Source organism: Halichoerus grypus, chromosome 4, assembly GCF_964656455.1.
Source record: "Halichoerus grypus chromosome 4, mHalGry1.hap1.1, whole genome shotgun sequence".
In the NCBI taxonomy this organism is placed as follows: domain Eukaryota; kingdom Metazoa; phylum Chordata; class Mammalia; order Carnivora; family Phocidae; genus Halichoerus; species Halichoerus grypus.
The window spans coordinates 137,461,715-137,481,090 of NC_135715.1; the positions used below are offsets into that span (position 1 = coordinate 137,461,715).

Genomic DNA, 19,376 nt, shown 5'->3' on the forward strand with positions numbered 1-19,376 from the left:
CTTTAAATTGTTAACAAAACTTCTCCCAAATCAGCTTTTCCTTTGTCATCCCTGACATAAACATACAAAAAAAAAAAAAAAAAAAAATCAAAGCATGGTCTTTGGAATCAAGGAAGGTCTGAATGTGGATCCCATCTTTGCCACTTAATGGTTATCTGATTTTGGGAATTAACCCTTCTTAAGCCTATTTTTCTGTCCATTTTTTCTCCCCAATTATGCAGGGTTGTCATGAGGACTAAATTACATAAAGTACATAAAATTCCTAGGAAAGGTAGTGGCACTTGTGTGATGCACATCCCGTCCTTCCCCAACTAGTTCCCAAGATCTAGACATCAAATCCTAGATATAATTTTTGCCATCTTTTAAAACATACTGTAGTATTAGAAACAAACTGTTATTGAACCAACTAGCATCCCGAGATGCTAGTGATAAGCAATGCTTTAGCAATTTTTGGCTTTAAAAATATAGCCAATTAAGTTTACTTTTCGGTATTTGGTTTTTGTTACTTTTAAATTTTTAAGATTTTTATTTATTTGACAAAGAGATAGAGCCAGAGAATGCAAGTGGGGGGGGATAGCAGAGGGAGAAGGAGAAGCAGGCTCCCCGATGAGCAGGGAGCCCGCCACAGGGTTCAATCCCAGGACCCTGTAATCATGATCTGAGCAGAAGGCAGACACTCAACCAACAGAACCACCCAGGCACCCCACCTTTTAAAATTTTTTTATTTGATATTTGGTTTCTAATGAGAGCCTTGTTCACACAAGAAACTAGCTGCTAATGAGATTTTCTTCTTAGAAACTCTTTGTTATAGACAATTGCTTGACATGAGACTTAGTGAAAAGCAAAAACCACCCTCAACGCTAGTCTAACAAGGCTTCAGCTTCAAAAAGCTGACACTAGTTATTTGTAGATCCAGCTGTGTAAGACCAGCCAAGTTAGTCCCGGAAGGTAATTCTGCTCCCAGGTATCATAATTCCTGTTACTATCTTAGTTTAATTAATTGTATCTCATAGAAGCTGAAAACACATATTTCTTCTTTATATGAGTAACCAAAAGCCCTACGAATTACAATGTGCAGAATATTATATAAAAGAATTCTCATAAAAATTGACTCATTTTCATCACAGTGCAACTGCTTAGTTTCCTGACTTGTATAGCATCTGCCTGAATGCATAGTCTTCTTTGTGATGATCTAAATTTAGGTTAAGTACAAATCACGGCAAAAATTAAAGTTTTCATCTTTAATGAAATGACCTTGGAAATAACGTACATTTCCATGACACCAATACTACAGTTTTCGGAGTCACAGGAAGATACACAGAATTACATCCGTAATTAATATGAATGCCAACATTTCAAGCAGTAATTTCTGTTACATGGCAAACAAAATCAAGAAAGCAACCATCAAACAAAAGAGACCCATAGCTTCAGACAAGGCAAATCCCAGGATAGCATATGAGAACAGCTGCTGCTTCAGCGAAGGGTTTCTAAAAGAGACACAACACATATAATTGTTACTCTGAAATATTTTCTGAATTCCAATACGTTTGGTAATCACATTACTAGTATGGGATCTTTGTAAACTGGCAAGTCCTGGAAAAGTATTTGCCTAGATCTCTTTTGCTTCTGCCTTTGTTCAATATTCCTTTCTTTTCAATCCTAATCCTATGGAGAAAAGGTAGGAAGTGATCTCTGTATGTCGATATAAATGGTTAGTCTTCATCCATTTTGAGGGGTTTAGACATACTTGCTATTCCCATGAAAGTACATTCTATACCTCTTAAGATCTGATAGTTTAGAAATAAGGTCTTAAATAAAATGGAAATTGATACTTTTATTAAAGACTGTGCTGTTAACTAGTCCCAATATAGCTTAACAATCAAGAGTGCAGACTCTGAAGTCAGAATTAAAATTTCTGACACTTACTAGCTACTTGGGCAATTAGTATAATTTCTGCAAGCTCATCCTTCGTAAGTAAACTAGGGTATATCTCCAAGGGGTATTATGAGGGTTAAGTGAGATCATGCATGCAAAGCCCTCAAAATACAATTCAAGACACAGAGCTGGCACTTAATACAAAGTAGCTCTTACTATTTCACTAGTTTTCTAGGTTTCCAACTATGTCAAGCATGCTCTTAAAGTAGCTTATTTGGTGATAGAAATTACCTGGCATAACCAATGATAAGGCTGCCAAAGACTGTTCCAATACCAGCACCAGAACCAGCCACTCCCACTGTTGCAGCACCTGCACCAATAAATTTGGCAGCAGTATCAATGTCTCTGCTGATTGCACTGGTCTGAAACTCCCTTTGGATTAGCTGAGACACACCATTCTGGGCCCCATTAAATACCGTAGAGCCCTAGAAAAAAGGAAATAAAGGCAAAGGTTAAATCAGTAATCACAGTTAGCTATTTTAATTACTACACTGTCAAATGGTAAGTACTTCTCTATTTTGTGATTTCAAATAGGAGATTGTGTGGCACAGTGGAAAAATCAAGAGCTTAGAGTAATTCCAATGTTGTAGAATAGGGGTAACAATATACCTCACAAGGTTGTTGAAAATTATGAAACAGTGTATTTCAATATGCTTTTTAATAGGGTAGGCTTTTCAATAGCTGTAGCTAGTATGATCTTAAATATAGGCAACTCAAGACTATATACTTAATATACTGGCTTTATTTCTTAGCCAACTCAGCCAAGTTTCATTGGCTTATCCTCTGCACTATTTTTCGCATACAAGGGTGGAAAAAGACTGCCCTTAAACCATTCACTAATGAGGTATTTTGTTTTGTTTTTTACCCTCCCTTTAATTAAAACCGTAAGACTTACTTGGTGGGTTACTTAATTTCTATTATAACTGCTATTACCTCTCCAGTCCTAGCCTCTGGTCGAGATAACACTGATGCAGAAATTGGTCTGTAGGCAACTCTGGATCCAGCTCGGATCTATTAAGGAAAAAAACATTCCAAATATTAAGTTAAGAGTAGATAAGACTTCAATGACTCTTCTTGTACCATGAGTTCTAAAAAAGCCATAAGCAAAAATATCAGAAAGCTCATGACTTTTCTGTATTGTCTCTTATCTTGCTGTCTGGTTATTTTCAGGCCATGAAAGGAATTTTATTTTAAAGTTGCTAATTAAAGTTAAAAGTGTGCTACATAATCTATTTGTAATAATCTTTTTTTTTTTTTAAAGATTTTCTTTATTTTGACAGAGAGATAGCAAGAGCAGGAACACAAGCAAGGGGAGTGGGAGAGGGAGAAGCAGGCTTCCCACCAAGCAGGGAGCCCAATGCAGGGCTCGATCCCAGGACCCTGGGATCATGACCTGAGCTGAAGGCAGACGCTAACGACTGAGCCACCCAGGCGCCCCTGAAAGCATTATTCTTAAAATTTCAATTATTGTAGTGCCACGATTCAGATCAGAAAAAGAGCAATAAACATCCCACATTCTTTGGTAAGTTTAAGTGGACCAACAAGTTTATCAAGTGTTGCTATAAACGTCGTTTAAATTAGCCCCTCATTTAATATGAGGCCCACAACTTCCGAAATATTCCTATATGTCCATTAATTATAAAATACAAAAGCAGTTTAAACAATTCTGTATCAGTGTAAGAATAATCGGTGAAATATCTCACCATAAGGACATACTGAAGTCCAGCGTCTCTGCCCTTGAGTGTCCACTACACTGAGGTCACATAAAATCCCTTCAGAACCTAGACCTGATTCTCCAAGACAAATCCCCCACATCCTACTTCACCTAAAGCTTCCAAAATGGTTATGGAAATAACAGCCAGAGGCAGGAAGAAAGACTTTCGTCTCCTCCACCACCTCTTCCTCCGCCCACACAGGGTGAGGCAAAGTCCCTCCCTCTGCAGCAGCGAGTTTGACCTACAGATGGGCAAGGGAGAACGCTGTTGCGGTGAACTAGGCCTCAGAGGCCCCCCACACGCTTAAGAGCACCTGAACCTTCGCGCCGACCCCAACCCCGCAGAGTACGCTAGGAGGTGGGGGAGGGGGCCGCCCCGGCACTAGGGGCAAGGAGGGTCTGCCCTACAGAGAGTGGGGCCTGACAACTAGGCCTCGGCTGCTCTCCACCACACTAGTGGAGGGGAGAAGCGGAGTGAGTTGCCCCAGGATTAGTAGGAAAGGAAGGAGAGAACACAGAGGGTGAGGGGTGCGCGGTCCCCACAGGTTGGTGTGCCCCGCCCAGAGGTGCCCCATTCAACAACGTGGACGCTCCAGGCCAAGCGGTCCGCCCTCAGCGCCCCGGCCCAGCCTGGACTACGCACCAGAGCGGGGGTGCAGGCGAGCTTGGCGCAGGCGAACATCTTACACTCTTCGGGGCAGGGCGGTTGGAGGACCTGGGTGACGGCCGACGTGGGGTCCACTCCCGCTTCCCTTCTGCGGAGGTAAAGGGGCTTAAGGTCAAGTGCCCTCCCGGGCCTGTCCTTCCCACCCAGGTCCCGCGGGCTCCCGTGCACGCCGTCGGCTTGGGCCCTCGTCCAGCGAGGCTCCAGCTGAATGAATGGGTCCTGACCGGGCGCTGCTCCGCCCCGGCCAGACCCGGCTCTCGCGCCCTCCGCTTACCTTCTCCGGAGGTGACGGCGGCAGCTACGGCGGCAGAGGTCGAAGGAGTGGCGCTAGACGCGCAGGCGCGGTCCGCCTCTTATCCGCGCCGCGGCACCCGGATGGAGAAGGCGGGGAAACGGGGGCAGTAGGGAAGACACTCAAGGTCACTTTGTAACAACTTTATTGGCAACTAGTTGGGAAGGACAACGACAGCCACACAGAGGTGGGCTGGCGGGCAGTGGCTGGTAAAGGAGAGGCAAAAAGAGGAAATTGAAAAGTGGCCCTGGCAGAGAGAACTGAACAGGTTTCTCTTTTGATCTAAGCTGGCCAGAGGATAGTGCGACTTTTTCTTTCAGTTGACACCTTGTGAGATTTGGCCTTTTAATCAGTTGTTACTTCTCTTTACTAGAGGGACCTCCTTCCTGGTCATTCTCCTGCTCTGTGAAATAGGACTCTGTGTGTGCGTGGGGAACGAGTTCATGCACTGCTTGACAGAAGAAATTAGGGTCCCCAGCAAAGCGAACACATTTCTTTGAAGGAATCTGGAAAAGTATTCCAAAAATATGGCTAATCCTTTGAGTGACAGAGGACCTGACCGAGAAGTATTGGGACAAAGGAATGAGCACATGAATAGGTCAAAGAGTTTTGTGACTTTGGGCACAAAGTTGCTTCTTGGTAAAGTGAGGGAGGTAATTTTTCTTCCAGCTGTATGCTTGGAAGAATTAAGGGATGTGATGTATTTAATGGGACTAAAGAAAGTCCGAGTATTTTCAACACCAACCCAACTTTAACACCTGCTTTTGTGCAAATGATTGGACAAATCATTTTCTTTGATGAATACAGAAATGTCTCAGAAAAAATGGCTCTTGGGCGCCTGGGTGGCTCAGATGGCTGAGCGTCTGCCTTCGGCTCAGGTCATGATCTCAGGGTCCTGGGATCGAGTCCCGCATTGGGCTCCCTGCTCCTTGGGAGCCTGCTTCTCCCTCTGCCTCTCTCTCTCTCTCATGAATAAATAAATAAAATCTTTAAAAAAAAAAAAAAATAAATAAATAAAAAAAAAAGAAAGAAAAAATGGCTCTTACTGAACTTCTAGTAGATCCTCAAATTCTGTAAATTTTACTTAGTAGTTCTACTGGAAGTGATACAAGTCAACATAAAAGATTAATCATCTAGTATGCCCAGTTGAAGGGATAGCGGGGGACTGAAATCCCACCCACTTGGCCTAGAGCCTTGGCATGGGACAATGTCCACCCAGAGGATCACCCTTTTTCTAATTAGCACAAAGGTGTGGTATCATCTAGTGGCAACCCTAGGGAGAAGCCCTCAGAATTGAAACATGAAGAATGAATAAGAATTTGTCACTGACCCAACTTCAAATGCAAATGATTCAAAATCATGTGAAAGCTAATCATTTTAGGCTCAATCTTTAGCTGATAAAATAGAGATAATTCATTTGAATTCACATGTGCAGTTTGAAGAGAGATTATTTTCTCAAGCACTCAATTCTTACCTGAAGGATGTAGTATCCTGTGATGTCTAAAGTAGAATAAACAATGCTCTGCATTCATCAGAGTTCTCCGGAGAACCAGCCCAGTAGGAGATTAATTGATTAATTTTTGATTTATCTATTTATTTATTATGAAGAATTAGCACATGTGGTTATGGAAGCTGAGAAGTCCCATGATCTGCATCTCCAAGCTGGAGACCCAGGAAAACCAGTGGTATAATTCAGTTAGAATCTGAAGGCCTGAGAACCAGGGAGGCCACTTGTAATTCCCAGTCTGAATGAGATGAGATGAGATGTCCCAGCTCAATAGTGAGATGGGGGGAAAAGGGCAAATTCTTTCTTCCTCTGCCTTTTGTTCTATTCAGACCCTAAATGGATTGGATGATGCCCACCCAGATTGGGGAGGACAGTCTACTTTATGAGCCCGCTGATTTAAAGGCTAATCTCATCCAGAAACACCTTCACAGACACACCCAGAGAGAACATTTAATTTAGGCACCCCATGGCCAGTCAAATTGACCCAAAATTAACCATCACATATCCCATTCTTCAATAATAGATCCTCATAAGGTACAAACTATCCTAAATGGGTTTGTGTACAGAGATGGTTTAAGGGAGGTTCCTATCTCCTCAGCCATAAATCAGTAGCAGTAACTGTTGAAGAGGAAGAGGAGGCAGGAGAGAAGCTGGGATCCCTAAGAGGATCACTTCCAGGGTGCATATGGGCTAGGTGCCTATGACAGGGAGAGGTTAGGTCTAAGTCCAGGCTCTGACTGTCAATATGTCAGTAAGCAGGCGAACTGGCCTAGAAGAGGCGATGGTAGGTCCTTGGTGAGTTTGATCAGTTGAAGTTTAATTATTTATGAAGAATATTAGTTGTTCAAAGAACAGATAGTGCTACCTGTGAGAACGGCTTGTGTGTGAGTGTGTGTGTGTGTGTGTGACAAAGTGGATCTTCAGTGATACCAACCCATGTTGATAGAGGGTGAATATTTGCACTGAGGAAGGTTGAAGAAAAATGGCACCTTCTGAGAGGAGTAAAGTGAGACCATAAAGATGCAGAGGGGACTTCTTTTGAAGTATTCAATTCTCTCTGTATTTTTTTCTTAAATAGTGGAGATGATCATCTTCTTTTTTTTAAGATTTTATTTATTCATTTATTTGAGAGAGAGAGAGAGGGAAAGAGAGAGTACATGTGTGCATGTGCCAGCAGGAGTGCGAGCTGGGGGAGGGGCAGAGGGAGGGACAAGCAGACTCCACACTGAGCTGGGAGCCCATTGGCGGGGGCGCGGTAGGTGCTGGATCTCATGGGGGGGGGCTGGATCTCATGACCCTGCGATCACAACCTAAGCCAAAATCAAGAGTCGGGCGCTCAACTGACTGAGTCACCCAGGCGCCCTAGAGATGATCATCTTAAGTGATGACATCATAGTTTGGTATTATGTGATAAGCCTGAGTGAAGATGGCATGGAGAAGAAAGGAGTGGGGCGGTACAGAGAAGTATAGAAAATCCTTTTCCCAATGTAAGTGCAATAATCCCTCCTATCCTGCATGCCCCTTTGCAATGTGACTTTGCCACTCATCAAGTAATGGAGTCTGTTTTCCTTCTCCTTAAATCTGGGCTAATCTTATGACTTGCTTTGACCCAGAGAAGTGATTATGTATGACTTCTGGACTAGTAAGAGGTCTCATAGCTTTCATTTTCTCTTTGGAAACCAACCATCACATCAAGAAACATGGGTTAGACTACTAGATAAGACTACTACATAAGAAACCTTCTGGACAGAAAAAAAGTCTCATAAAAGAGAACTGAGGTGCCCTGGACATGTGAGTGAGGCCATGTTGGGTTTTCTAGCTTTAATCAAGCCTTCCCAGCCAATACCACATGGAAGAGAAATGAGCCTTGCCTAAATTCCTGACCCACAGAATCAAGAGCAATGAAAAGGTTATTGTTTGAAGCTACGAAGTTTCAGGGTGGTTTGTTACACAGCAAGAGATAACTGAAACAGAAGATATTGTCTTCAAAATATTCACTCCTTTGAGATCCATGTGGAGGCAGCAGCATTTTTTTTTTTTTTAAGGTAATCTCTACACCCAACTGGGGCTCGAACCCAGGACCCTGAGATCAAGAGCTGCATACTCCACCCACTGCGCCAGCCAGGTGCCCCTTTTTAAATTAATTTTTTTTTTTTAAGTAATCAGGAGGCAGCAGCATCTTAATGTGGGCAATTTCAGTTCAGAATTCCAGGCATAACTCAGAGCAAATCAGATAGAAACACATGTCTTGTGCACTGACTCCCCTTTCCTTGAAATTCTGGGGTGGACTAGGGTTGTTATTGTTAAACTATTGTAAGATAGCTCTAACCTGGACACATGGAAAGATGTTTAAATTATCTGCTTTTGAAAGTTTCCACTTTAATAGCCTGTGAAGTTTTCACCAGCCTTCTCACATTAGTGTGATTTAAAAATATATATATATTATTTGTGGAAATGAAAATCAGAAAAGTAAGTTAAAAATATTCTGGGCTTTGTTATAAAACTATTTCACTTTTCTTATTAAAATTTTGTTTCATATTATTAGCCTTAATTTTCTATCAATTTATCTTTTTTAGGAAAATGAACCTCTAAACCTGTGCTAATGCTACAGAATCATTCAGTCAAGGTGAGCTCCAAATAAATACTGTGTCCCCTCTTTGAACATAGTGAGTATACAAGAAAATGTAAGAGTTTACATTGTAATTGGGGTATATGAAAAATTGAACTGGTATATAAAAAATTGGAGAAAAACACAAATTAGTAACTGTTTTAGGACTATGTTGTGTGGCGTGTGATAAGGGAAACACCTTCAGAAAAGAGATTGGCTTGCTTAGAAAGTGCCTCATTGAGACAGACTTGAGCTCGGATGAGAGAGATGGGCTGATTTGTTTAGAAAACATTTCTTGGGGGGCGCCTGGATGGCTCAGTTGGTTGAGCGTCTACCTTTGGCTCAGGTCATGAACCCAGGGTCCTGGGATTGAGCCCCTCATCAAGGAGCCTGCTTCTCCCTCTCCCTCTGCACCACCCTCCTCCCCCCCCCACGTTCATGTTCTATCGCGTGCTCTCTCTCAAATAAATAAATAAATAACATCTTTTAATAAAAAAAAAAGAAAGAAAATATTTCTTGGTATCCTTTATATAAAATCTAACACTGCCTGTCTAGGCTACTAATCACTTTCTAGTGCAGAAATTTTTGTCCTTAATCTTCATTTTTGACTCCTTTACAAATTATTTAGCTACTTTCATGCCATATAGTGGAATAGAGTATTTACTAAATGACTCCAAAAATTTAGTAAGGAATTAAAAGTAAATGTATCTTTTTATGGACTTTCAGAGGTCCAGATGGTCCAGGCTAAAATTTATATTAAAGAATTACATGAAAACAATACACTAATATATTAAATATTATTCCATCCTTTTTTTTCTGGTAAGATATGCTAGTTATTGAGGAAAAAAACAATTTTATGTCACAGTTGATAATTAATATAGAAAGACTATGTTAGAAGAAAATGAGTAAGTATGTAGATATGAGATCAAGTCCCTCTTTTGCCTCTTGTCCATCAGGCACAGCATAGGGAATATAGTCAATAATATCTTAATAACATGGTAACAGGGTGCCTGGGTGGCTCAGTTGGTTAAGCAACTGCCTTTGGCTCAGGTCATGATCCTGGAGTCCCGGGATCGAGTCTCGCATCGGGCTCCCTGCTCAATGGGGAGTCTGCTTCACCCTCTGACTGTCTCCCTTCTCATGATCTTTCTCACTCTCTCTCTCTAAAATAAATAAATAAAATCTTTAAAAAAAATAACATATGGTAACATACATTTATTGTGGTGAGTCCTGAGGAATGTAGAGACTTGTCGAATCACTATGTTGTACACCTGAAACTAATAAAACATTGTATGTCAACTGTACTTCAATAATAGATAAAAGAGTATGTAAGTTACCCATTTTTCACTTAATTTCACTTAATCTGTATATGGCTAGTTGCCTATACAACATATGTTCTCCTTTTCTTTCTTGGTTATAGAACCCTGTTCAGTTAAAAAATACTGAACTTCCCAGGTCTCCTTATAGTTAAGAATGGTCAGTGATATGTGAGTTAAAGTTACTTGGTATTGCCCCAAAAATGTATACAAAGGGTATAGCTTCAACTGGCTCATTTATTTTTTTCTTTCCCTTTTTTTTTCTGCTTGGAATATGGATCCAATGTCTGGAGGAGAAGCAACGATCTTGTACCCGTGAGAACAGAAACCGAACATTAAGGATGGAGAAGTTGGAAATGAAAAGGAGATTGAGCTCTTAACTTTTTTTTAAGTAACTAGAGCTGCTATTAACTGTCTATTTATGGACTTCATGTTATACAAGAAAAAAAACCCTCTATTTGCTTAAGCCACTGAGGTAATCCTTCTGTTATATGCAGCTGAACACAACACAGACTAATGGGTCTACATCTCTGATGCTTCTTGGTCTTTAGTCTGTGATTGCGGCAGAAATAGCCCTCCTCCCACAGACTTTACATTAATTAGGTCTGTCTTTTTTCCATATTCATGGTATATCTGGTATATCTGATAGGGACCAACTAGGAGACAAAACCATTCTAGTAATTTGACAAAGAAAATTTAATGTAAAGATTGTTAACCAATAAAAGGTATCTACTGAGAAGGAGAGAGTGGATTCTAAGGGGTGCAGAAGTAGCAACTGTCAGAATAGCTACTACCCTTGGCTAAGGAAGAGTGAATAGAGAGGAGGAACTTGGAAATTTAGAGAAGAGGGCATGGCTGTCACAGGAACTTATAGTCAACTTGTGGTGAAGGAACTTGCTGGAGGTACCCAGCCACAAGTGAACCAGGAAGACTGCTGAGGTGCACATAACCAGGCCTCTCTTGCAAACCAACCCACGGGCTCCACACCAAAAGAAAGAAAAGTCGGTTCCTCCAGCTCTGGCCTCACAGAGTCTTTCCATAGCCCTCTCCTAGCAATGCCTAACATTTTGCCAGTTGTCAAAGCAGAAATGCCTGCAGGGTCCAGCTCTAGAATAATGAAGCAAGGCAAAGAAGGATGGATTTGTAGCTGAGAAGTCATAAGTTAATAACTGGCACAGATGGTAAGATTCTCAAGGGCAAGGATAAGGTCTAATTCATATTTATGTCTTCTACAGCACCTAACAGAGTATTAAACATAGTAGTCACTCAATACATTTTTGCTCAATAATATATAAGGGGCTTAGTATATACAAAGTAATTTGCAATAATTTTTTTTGTTCTTCTCTAAGATATTAGTCTCTTTGGACAAGTTAGAATGACCTCTAGAATGCTTTTTCTTTCTAGTATTGCAAAATTCAAACTAAGAGAAACTGAGGAACATTTTTTGGTTTGTGACATGGGTTTGTTCAAACATTTTTATGTGTTTATGAAGGACTCTGGGTTTATACTCTCATGTGCTTAATGAATTCATTGAAAAACCAAAACATTAGCACCCTTTATTGATCCATTCTTTGAGACAACATAATATTGGCAGGAATGGTTCATAAACTGAAGCAGCCTCAAGTGGGAGTTGTGAAGTAGGCAATGTCCATCTGCAGTTCCCTTTTCACTTCTTTTTTCAATGCCTTTGGTCCATCCCGAGCCACTTGCTCTTTCTGCAGGCACCTGGTATCTTCATGGTGACTACTGACTATGCAAGTTTCTCCACGGTGGCACCTACTGAAGCCATCTCTCTCCCAGCAGAGTCCAGCTTCTGAACTCTTACCCATGTAAAATATTCATCTCTTAGTGCTTGCTTCAGCAGCACATATACCAGCATTATAATGATAGAGAAGATTAACATGGTCCCTGTGCAAGGACAACACACAAACTCAAAGATTCCATATTTTTATAGTACGCTACCATTTACCTCAGAAGGCAGGGCGGGGAGATGGTGGTGGATATTAATGCATCTAAGAAGTGGAAGGAATTACAAACGTATTTCCTATATTTAAAAACTAGAAGGTTCACAGATGGTTACCCATGGGAAGAGAAATAGGTTGGAGGGAATAAGAATAGAAGCTAGACTTCTTTGAATTCTACTTTGCTTTGTAGATTTGATTTTGGAAACATGCAAACCATTTATGAAAGTAAATGTTTAAAAAAATCCCCCCAAATTGAAAGTAAATGAAACAAATGAATTTAACTGCATCTAATTGGTATCATAACTACACAGGGTAGATACAGAGAGTTTCTACAGATGGATAAAAAGCTCCTTGATCACTCTGCTTCACGTGCACTGGTCTCTTTGCTCTTCTTCCAACATGCCAACCATATTCCACCTCATAGAGCTGCACATTTGTTCCTTTAGCTTAGACCACCTTTCTGCTGGATATTCACTTGGTTTACAACTCTGCTTTTTTCAAGCCTTTGCTCAAGTCTCTTCTTAAGAGAGGCCTTCCTGAATCCCTTACATATCTTTATCTATCTCCATAACACTTACTGCTACCTGCCATTATTTGTTTGGCTCTCTCATTAGACTGTAAGTCCATGGCAGCAAGGACTTTGTTTTGTTCATTGCTGTATCCACAGAGTCTAGAACATGCTTGGCCCATTAATAGGCACTAAGTACAATGGGGTTGGAGACAATCATTGATAAAATTTATTACATTATCCCCTCTGTGGTACTTGAATTAATTAAACTAAAGGGAAGCATTATTATTATTTTTTAAAGATTTTATTTTTAAGTAATCTCCATACCCAACATGGGACTCGAACCTACAACCCCGAGATCAAAAATCACATGCTCAGGGCGCCTGGGTGGCTCAGTCATTAAGCATCTGTCTTCGGCTCAGGTCATGATCCCAGGGTCCTGGGATCGAGCCCCACATTGGGCTCCCTGCTCAGCGGGAAGCCTGCTTCTCCCTCTCCCACTCTCCCTGCTTGTGCTCCCTCTCTCGCTGTCTCTCTTTCTGTCAAATAAATAAATAAAATCTTAAAAAAAAAAAAATCACATGCTCTACTGACTGAGCCAGCCAGGTGACCCAGGGAAGCATTATTAAATGTTGAATTTCAGTTCTTGGTGATGGGCTTGGATGTAGCCTTACACAATGCTTTTTAAATTATACTTGAACTTTAATCTGTCTATGGAAGGCTATCCCGGTTTTATTTTTTAAAAGGATTTATTTATTTATTTGAGAGAGAGAGAGTGCGTGTGTGAGTGGGGGGAGGGAAAGAGGGAGAGAATCTCAAGTAGATTTTCCACTGAGCCTGGGGCTCAGTATCCCAATCCATGAGATCATGACCTGAGCCAAAATCGCCAAAATCACCAGTTGGGTGCTCAACCGACTAAGGCGCCCAGATGCCCCAGGCTATCCTTGTTTTAAAGCACTATGTGTGTGTATATACCTTATCTATATCTTGGCTGGAGTTTTTTGTATGTGATTGTAAGGCATTATGTCAATTTCACCTATTTTTAAGACAATCAATTACAATTATATGTCCTAGTCTCCTTCAAGAAGTTAAATCCATCTATATTCAATGGAACCAGATATACAGCTTAGCGTTAAGAGATAAGAAGTTTCACAACACTAACAAAATGTTTGAGAGACGTTTGAGAGGACTCTTGCTTATCAAACTTTTCAGCTATTCTAGCCCTGGTGAGGTCTTTAAGGGCCATATTCCTAGCCCTAGAGCCGTATGATGTATACAGGGTCTTATATCAGTTTGGGGAATTATAGGGTTTCCATATGGTACAAGTGTACCATGCTAAGTAATACTTTATTTTTTTTACTTTTGGATTATCATGACTCTGTGGAGCCTGGTAAGACCCACTTCAGAAACAGAAAATAATTAATTTGTGTTTGTTACAGCAACCACAGGAAGCTCATATAGTCAAATTTTTGTCTGATTCCAGGCACAGGTTATCAGCCAATCAAATGAAAGATGCATGGGGACTTAATTTTGGAATTCAGGCAGCTGAACTGCCTGGCATTGTATGGGATGCATCATTCATTATAGATATTAGTTTAGTACAAGGCCAGGGAGATGAGCAGCAGGGGTGTGCTCTGACAAATGATGGCATGATCTTTGAGAGCATAGAAGGTATACCAGCTGGCTGGCTAGGTCATAGGACCCAGCCCATCCTGAGCACCCAAAATTTGGGAGGATAGGAAAAGAGCCAGGTATCCAAGACATGGACACAAGTCTATCAGATGGAAGACTGATATCTCTAGGCAGGCAGAAACAGGAAGCTGATATATAATGTTGCTGAAATGCTGTTGAGCATAAAGCAACAGAACACTTTTGGAACCACACTGACTTCTAGAAGAAGAGCTAGGAATCTCTCTCTAGATTGGCCTCCACATTGCTCTTAGGGTATACAAAACCCTGTAGGAAGAGGGCAGCTAGAAGAGAGTCATCAATGATAGGGTGTTGGCCAGAATGGGAGAAGAGGGAGGGCCAGGAAATGTGAGGCAGTGTCAGTCCAATGATGAGTTAGTTTTGCTGATAGCTTACTAGAGGGTAAAAGTCACAGGCTTCCATATTCACACCTCTTGACTATTCAGGGGTCTTGTCCAGGGACCTACAGGGCAGCAAGTCTCCATGTATTCGTCTCTTTTCTTCCCCCACTGAAACCACTCTATTTAGGCCAATGTCTTGCTAGTATGAGTCTACTCGTACCTAGTCTACTTGTCTTCATCTCTTCTTCAGATTCATGTGTCATTCATTCAACAAACATTTTATTCATTCATTAAACACAATTGTGAGACTGTTTTCCAAAGATATTTCTTTGGTGAAACTCTATAATAAAATACGTACTAATTAATGTAAAATTGAAAGCCTTTTTTCCCCCTGTCCCCTTACCAGTCTGCTACTAAAACCCTCTGGTCTGGCCAAAATGGTCCACTTCCCAGCCTCCAAAAACCATCACATGAAAACCTCTTTGTACCTCTGGCTGCCTTGCTCTGACAAAGTTCACAGAGACCTCTGAAGTCTTCAGTTACACCCTTACATATATCAGCAAAATATATGCTATCCAAATACAGCTGAAGCTTAAAAACAAAATAAATCAGGGTGAGAGATTGCGGGGTAGGTGGAAGGTTAAGAATTAGGACCAAGTCTTCTTAACTGTCTTGGCTTGCTGTTGCAACTGCCAGATTATCTAGACAAACAGCATTACCCTTGAGATCTGCTAATTCCTTCCCATGCTGCAAGTCTGCTTCAGAGTTTTTTAAATTTAATTTGGACCTCTAGCTTGCCAGAATATCAACACTTGGCCTACTTGTCCCATGCTTCAACATCCAATCAACTTTCTCTTAAAGACAAACAGGAAAAATACCACACCAGAACTACCTTTTAAAAATTATATAAGTAATGTATGAACACAGGCTTATAAGTAATCTAAATAATATCAAATTATATAGAGCAAAAACTCTAGCTCTTGTATATTGTCCTCCCCAAATTATTTTCCTTCCCAGAAGGAATCGTTATTAACAATATAGTATAAGGGTGACTGGCTGGCTCAGTTGGTAGAACATGTGATTCTTTTTTAAGATTTTATTTATTTATTTGAGAGAGAGAGACAGAGATAGCGAGAGAGAGCACAGGCAGGGAGAAGAGGGAGAAGCAGGCCCCCGACTGAGCAGGGAGCCCGCCGCAGGGATCTCAGGAACCTGGGATCATGACCCCAGCCGAAGGCAGACACTTAACCAACTGAGCCATCCAGGTGCCACAGAACATGTGATTCTTGACCTCAGGGTCATGAGTTTGAGCCCCACATTGGGTGTGGAGCCTACTTAAAAAAAAAAAGGATAGTATGTGTATATCTTGCCAGATCTTACACTATGTTTTTACATGGAAGTGTATGAATATAGTTTAAAATTTTAATAAAAACTTATATCTTCTTTTTTTAACAAATAGTGCTGGGAAAATTGGATAACTACATGCAAAATAGTTGGACTTTTAACCTTATATAATATACAAAAATTAATTCAAAATGGATTAAAAATCTAAATGTAAGATATAAAACTATAAAACTTTTAGGAGAAAATATAAGGGACAGTCTTTATGACACTGGATTTGGCAATGATTTCTTGGATAGGACACCAAAAGCACAGGCAGCAAAAGAAAAAAATAGATAAATTGGAGTTCATCAAAATTAAAAATTTTGTGCATCAAAGGACAATGTCAAGAGAGTGAAAAGATACCCCACAAAATGGGAGAAAATATTTACAAATCAGATATTTGATAAGGGATTAATATTTAGAATATGTAAAGAACTCTTACAACTACACAATGAAAAACCCCAAACAATCCAATTAAAAAATGGACAAAGGAATTGTCATTTCTCCAACAAGATATACAAATGGTCAATAAGCACATGAAAAGATGCGCAACATCGCCAGTTATGAGGGAAATGCAAATCAAATGAGATAGTACTTCACACCCATTAGAATGGCTATTATTTAAAAAAAGGAAAATAACAACTGTTGGTGAAGATGTAGAAAAACCAGACTGCTTGTGCATTGCTGGTAGGAATGTGACCTGGTGCAGTTGCTGTTGAAGACAGTGTGATGGATGCTCAGAAAGTTAAACATAGAATTACCATATGATCAGCAATTCCACTTCTAGGTATATGCTCAAAAGAATTGAAAGCAGGTACTCAGGCAGACACTTGTACACTAGTGTTCACAGCAGCATTATTCACAGTAGCCAAAGGAGGAAACAACACAAATGTCCACCAATAAATGAATGGATAAGCAAAGTGCGGTATATACACACAACAGAATATTATTCAGCCTTAACATGGAATGAAATTCTGATACATACTATAACAAGGATGAATCTTGGAAACATGCTAAGTGAAATAATGCAAAAGGATAAATATTGTATGATTCTGCTTATATGCTTTATTTATTTGTTTGTTTGTTTAAGATTTTATCTATTTATTTGAGAGAGACCAAGAGTGAGAAAGATCACAGAGGAAGAGGGAGAAGCAGACTCCCCACTGAGTGAGAGCCTGACTCGGGCTCAGTCCTAGGACCCTGGGATCATGACATGCACTGAAGGCAGATGCTTAACCGACTGAGCCACCCAGGCGCCCATATGCTGTATTTAGAATAGGCAAATTTATAGAGACAGAAAATAGAATAGAGGCTACCAGGAGCTGAGGGGAAGGGAAAGGGGGAATTGTGCTCTCTCTCTTTCTCAAATAAATAAATAAAATCTTTATAAAAGATTAAAATGGTAAATTACACATATATTTTTCCATAATAAAAAACAAGTTGTACTTTGATTTTTTTCAATGAACGTATCAGTAGTATTTCAGTTTCAGTAAACACATAGCTACTTCAATCTTTTAAAAATAATGTTTAAGATTTTATAATGGATATTTCAAACACATTCATAAGTAAAGAGAATGGTATGATGATTCCTACCCATCACCCAGCTTCAACAGTTATCAGCACATGGTCAATCTAATTTCTTCTATTCTTCCTCTCAACCACTTCTTTCCCGTCTACTCCATGTTATTTTGAAACAGATTTCAGAAAGCATAACATTTAAATTATGAATGTTTAAGTATGAGTTTCTATAAGGACTCTTTCCTGAAAAACATAGGCACAATACCATTATCATACCTAAAATATCGAACAATAATTTCTTAATATCACCAAATATGCAGCCAGTGTTCAGATATCCCTGATTGCCTCATAATATTAAAATTTGGTTGGTTGAAATGAAGAATCTATACAAGTTCTAGTTATACTATGTCTTTTAAATCTGTTTTAACCTGTAAATTCTCCTTCACTCTTCTTTCAGATTTATTAGTTGAAGAAACTTGGTTGTTTATCATATAGAATTTTCCACATTCTGGATTTTGCTAATTTTATCCTTATGGTGTCATGTTCATCTGAATTCTTTTTTTTTTTTTTAAAGATTTTATTTATTTATTTGAGAGAGAGAGAATGAGAGACAGAGAGCATGAGAGGGAAGAGGGTCAGAGGGAGAAGCAGACCCCCTGCCGAGCAGGGAGCCCGATGCGGGACTCGATCCCAGAACTCCAGGATCATGACCTGAGCCGAAGGCAGTCGCTTAACCAACTGAGCCACCCAGGCGCCCTGAATTCTTTTTTTTTTTTTTAAGATTTTATATATTTATTTGACAGAGAGAGACACAGCGAAAGAGGGAACACAAGCAGGGGGAGAGGGAGAGGGAGAAGCAGGCTTCCCGCTGAGCAGGGAGCCCGATGTGGGGCTCGATCCCAGGACTCTGGGATCATGACCTGAGCTGAAGGCAGATGCTTAACGACTGAGCCACCCAGGCACCCTCATCTGAATTCTATATTTCTTGTAAATTGGTAGATGGATCTAGAGGCTTGGTCAGCTTTTTTTTCTTCTTAAAATACCCTTTACAGGTGGTGTTGGGTACTTCCTATGTGCACCATTTAGGAGATACATAATGTCAGGCTGTCTTTTTTCTGATATTAAAATTGATCAGTGAGGTCAGCCTGATTTATCTATTATAAAGTTCCCCATCAGCTTTTTACTTGATGATTTTAGCAGTCGATGATTATTTCTGAGATCCATTATTCCTTAGGTTTGAAGTATGGTGATATTCTTTTTCTATCATTTCTTATTCATTTATTAGCTGGAATTATTCTACAAAGAAGAACTTTCCCATATCATCTATTTTTGTCACCTTATATTACAGTTAGGACAGAAAAGACAGAATAAATAGTTGATTCTTTTCTCTTTATTTACAGGTTTCAGAATAATGAGTTATATATAATTTAAACCATCAACAAATGAATACCAAGTGATTTATCCTGTAGATTAAGAGTGAGTTATGTGTCTTTAAGGAAATCTGAATGATTTTCTGTCTTTGAAAGAAGCATGGACTAGGTGATTTCTAAGGTCCCGTTGAGCTCTTATAGCTCGTAATTTTTCTTCCTCATGAAAAACATTTATGCCTTAATTCTCAGTTTCAAAAAGAATTAGTTAATATAGTCCAGTAGTCTTTAGAGAGTAGACATTCCTTTAACATATAGCATAATTTGCAATAATTTTGTGGGTTTGTCTCGAAGTACTAGATAGTTACCAGATTTTTTTTTTTTTAAGAGAGGAAGAGAGAAAGTGGGGAGGGGAGTAGCAGAGGGAGAAGTAGAGAGAGAGAATCGTAAGCAGTTTCCATGCCCAGTGCCAAGCCTGACTGGGGCTCATTCTCACAACCCTGAGATCATGACCCTGAGATCATGACCTGAGCTGAAATCAAGAGTCAGACGCTTAACCGACTGAAC

The 19,376-nt window shown here is 40.1% G+C and overlaps 1 protein-coding gene, 1 long non-coding RNA gene and 1 other non-coding gene across 4 annotated transcripts; 2 read left to right on the plus strand and 1 right to left on the minus strand.

The window, feature by feature from the left end:
• Positions 1-1,226: 1,226 nt before the first annotated feature.
• On the minus strand, positions 1,227-4,725 carry ATP5MC3 (ATP synthase membrane subunit c locus 3). Of its 2 annotated transcripts, none has more exons than XM_036081530.2 (5): positions 4,591-4,725; positions 4,293-4,404; positions 2,869-2,946; positions 2,167-2,360; positions 1,227-1,487 (listed from the first exon to the last, which is right to left on the minus strand). In XM_036081530.2, exons 2-5 carry the CDS (start codon positions 4,329-4,331, stop codon positions 1,373-1,375), a joined length of 426 nt encoding a protein of 141 aa, XP_035937423.1. In that variant the 5' UTR covers positions 4,332-4,404; positions 4,591-4,725; the 3' UTR covers positions 1,227-1,372. The 2 variants fall into 2 exon arrangements, with proteins under 2 accessions (XP_035937423.1, XP_035937424.1); XM_036081531.2 differs by having other exon boundaries at positions 4,293-4,421; positions 4,591-4,707.
• A 51-nt stretch (positions 4,726-4,776) lies between these two features.
• Positions 4,777-11,331, plus strand: LOC118528883 (uncharacterized). The gene is made up of 3 exons (XR_004913842.2): positions 4,777-4,876; positions 8,692-8,741; positions 10,333-11,331. It is a non-coding gene; the product is annotated as an uncharacterized LOC118528883 (long non-coding RNA).
• Positions 11,332-11,887: 556 nt separating this feature from the next.
• Positions 11,888-11,989, plus strand: LOC118528884 (U6 spliceosomal RNA). The gene has a single exon (XR_004913844.1). It is a non-coding gene; the product is annotated as a U6 spliceosomal RNA (small nuclear RNA).
• Positions 11,990-19,376: the final 7,387 nt, after the last annotated feature.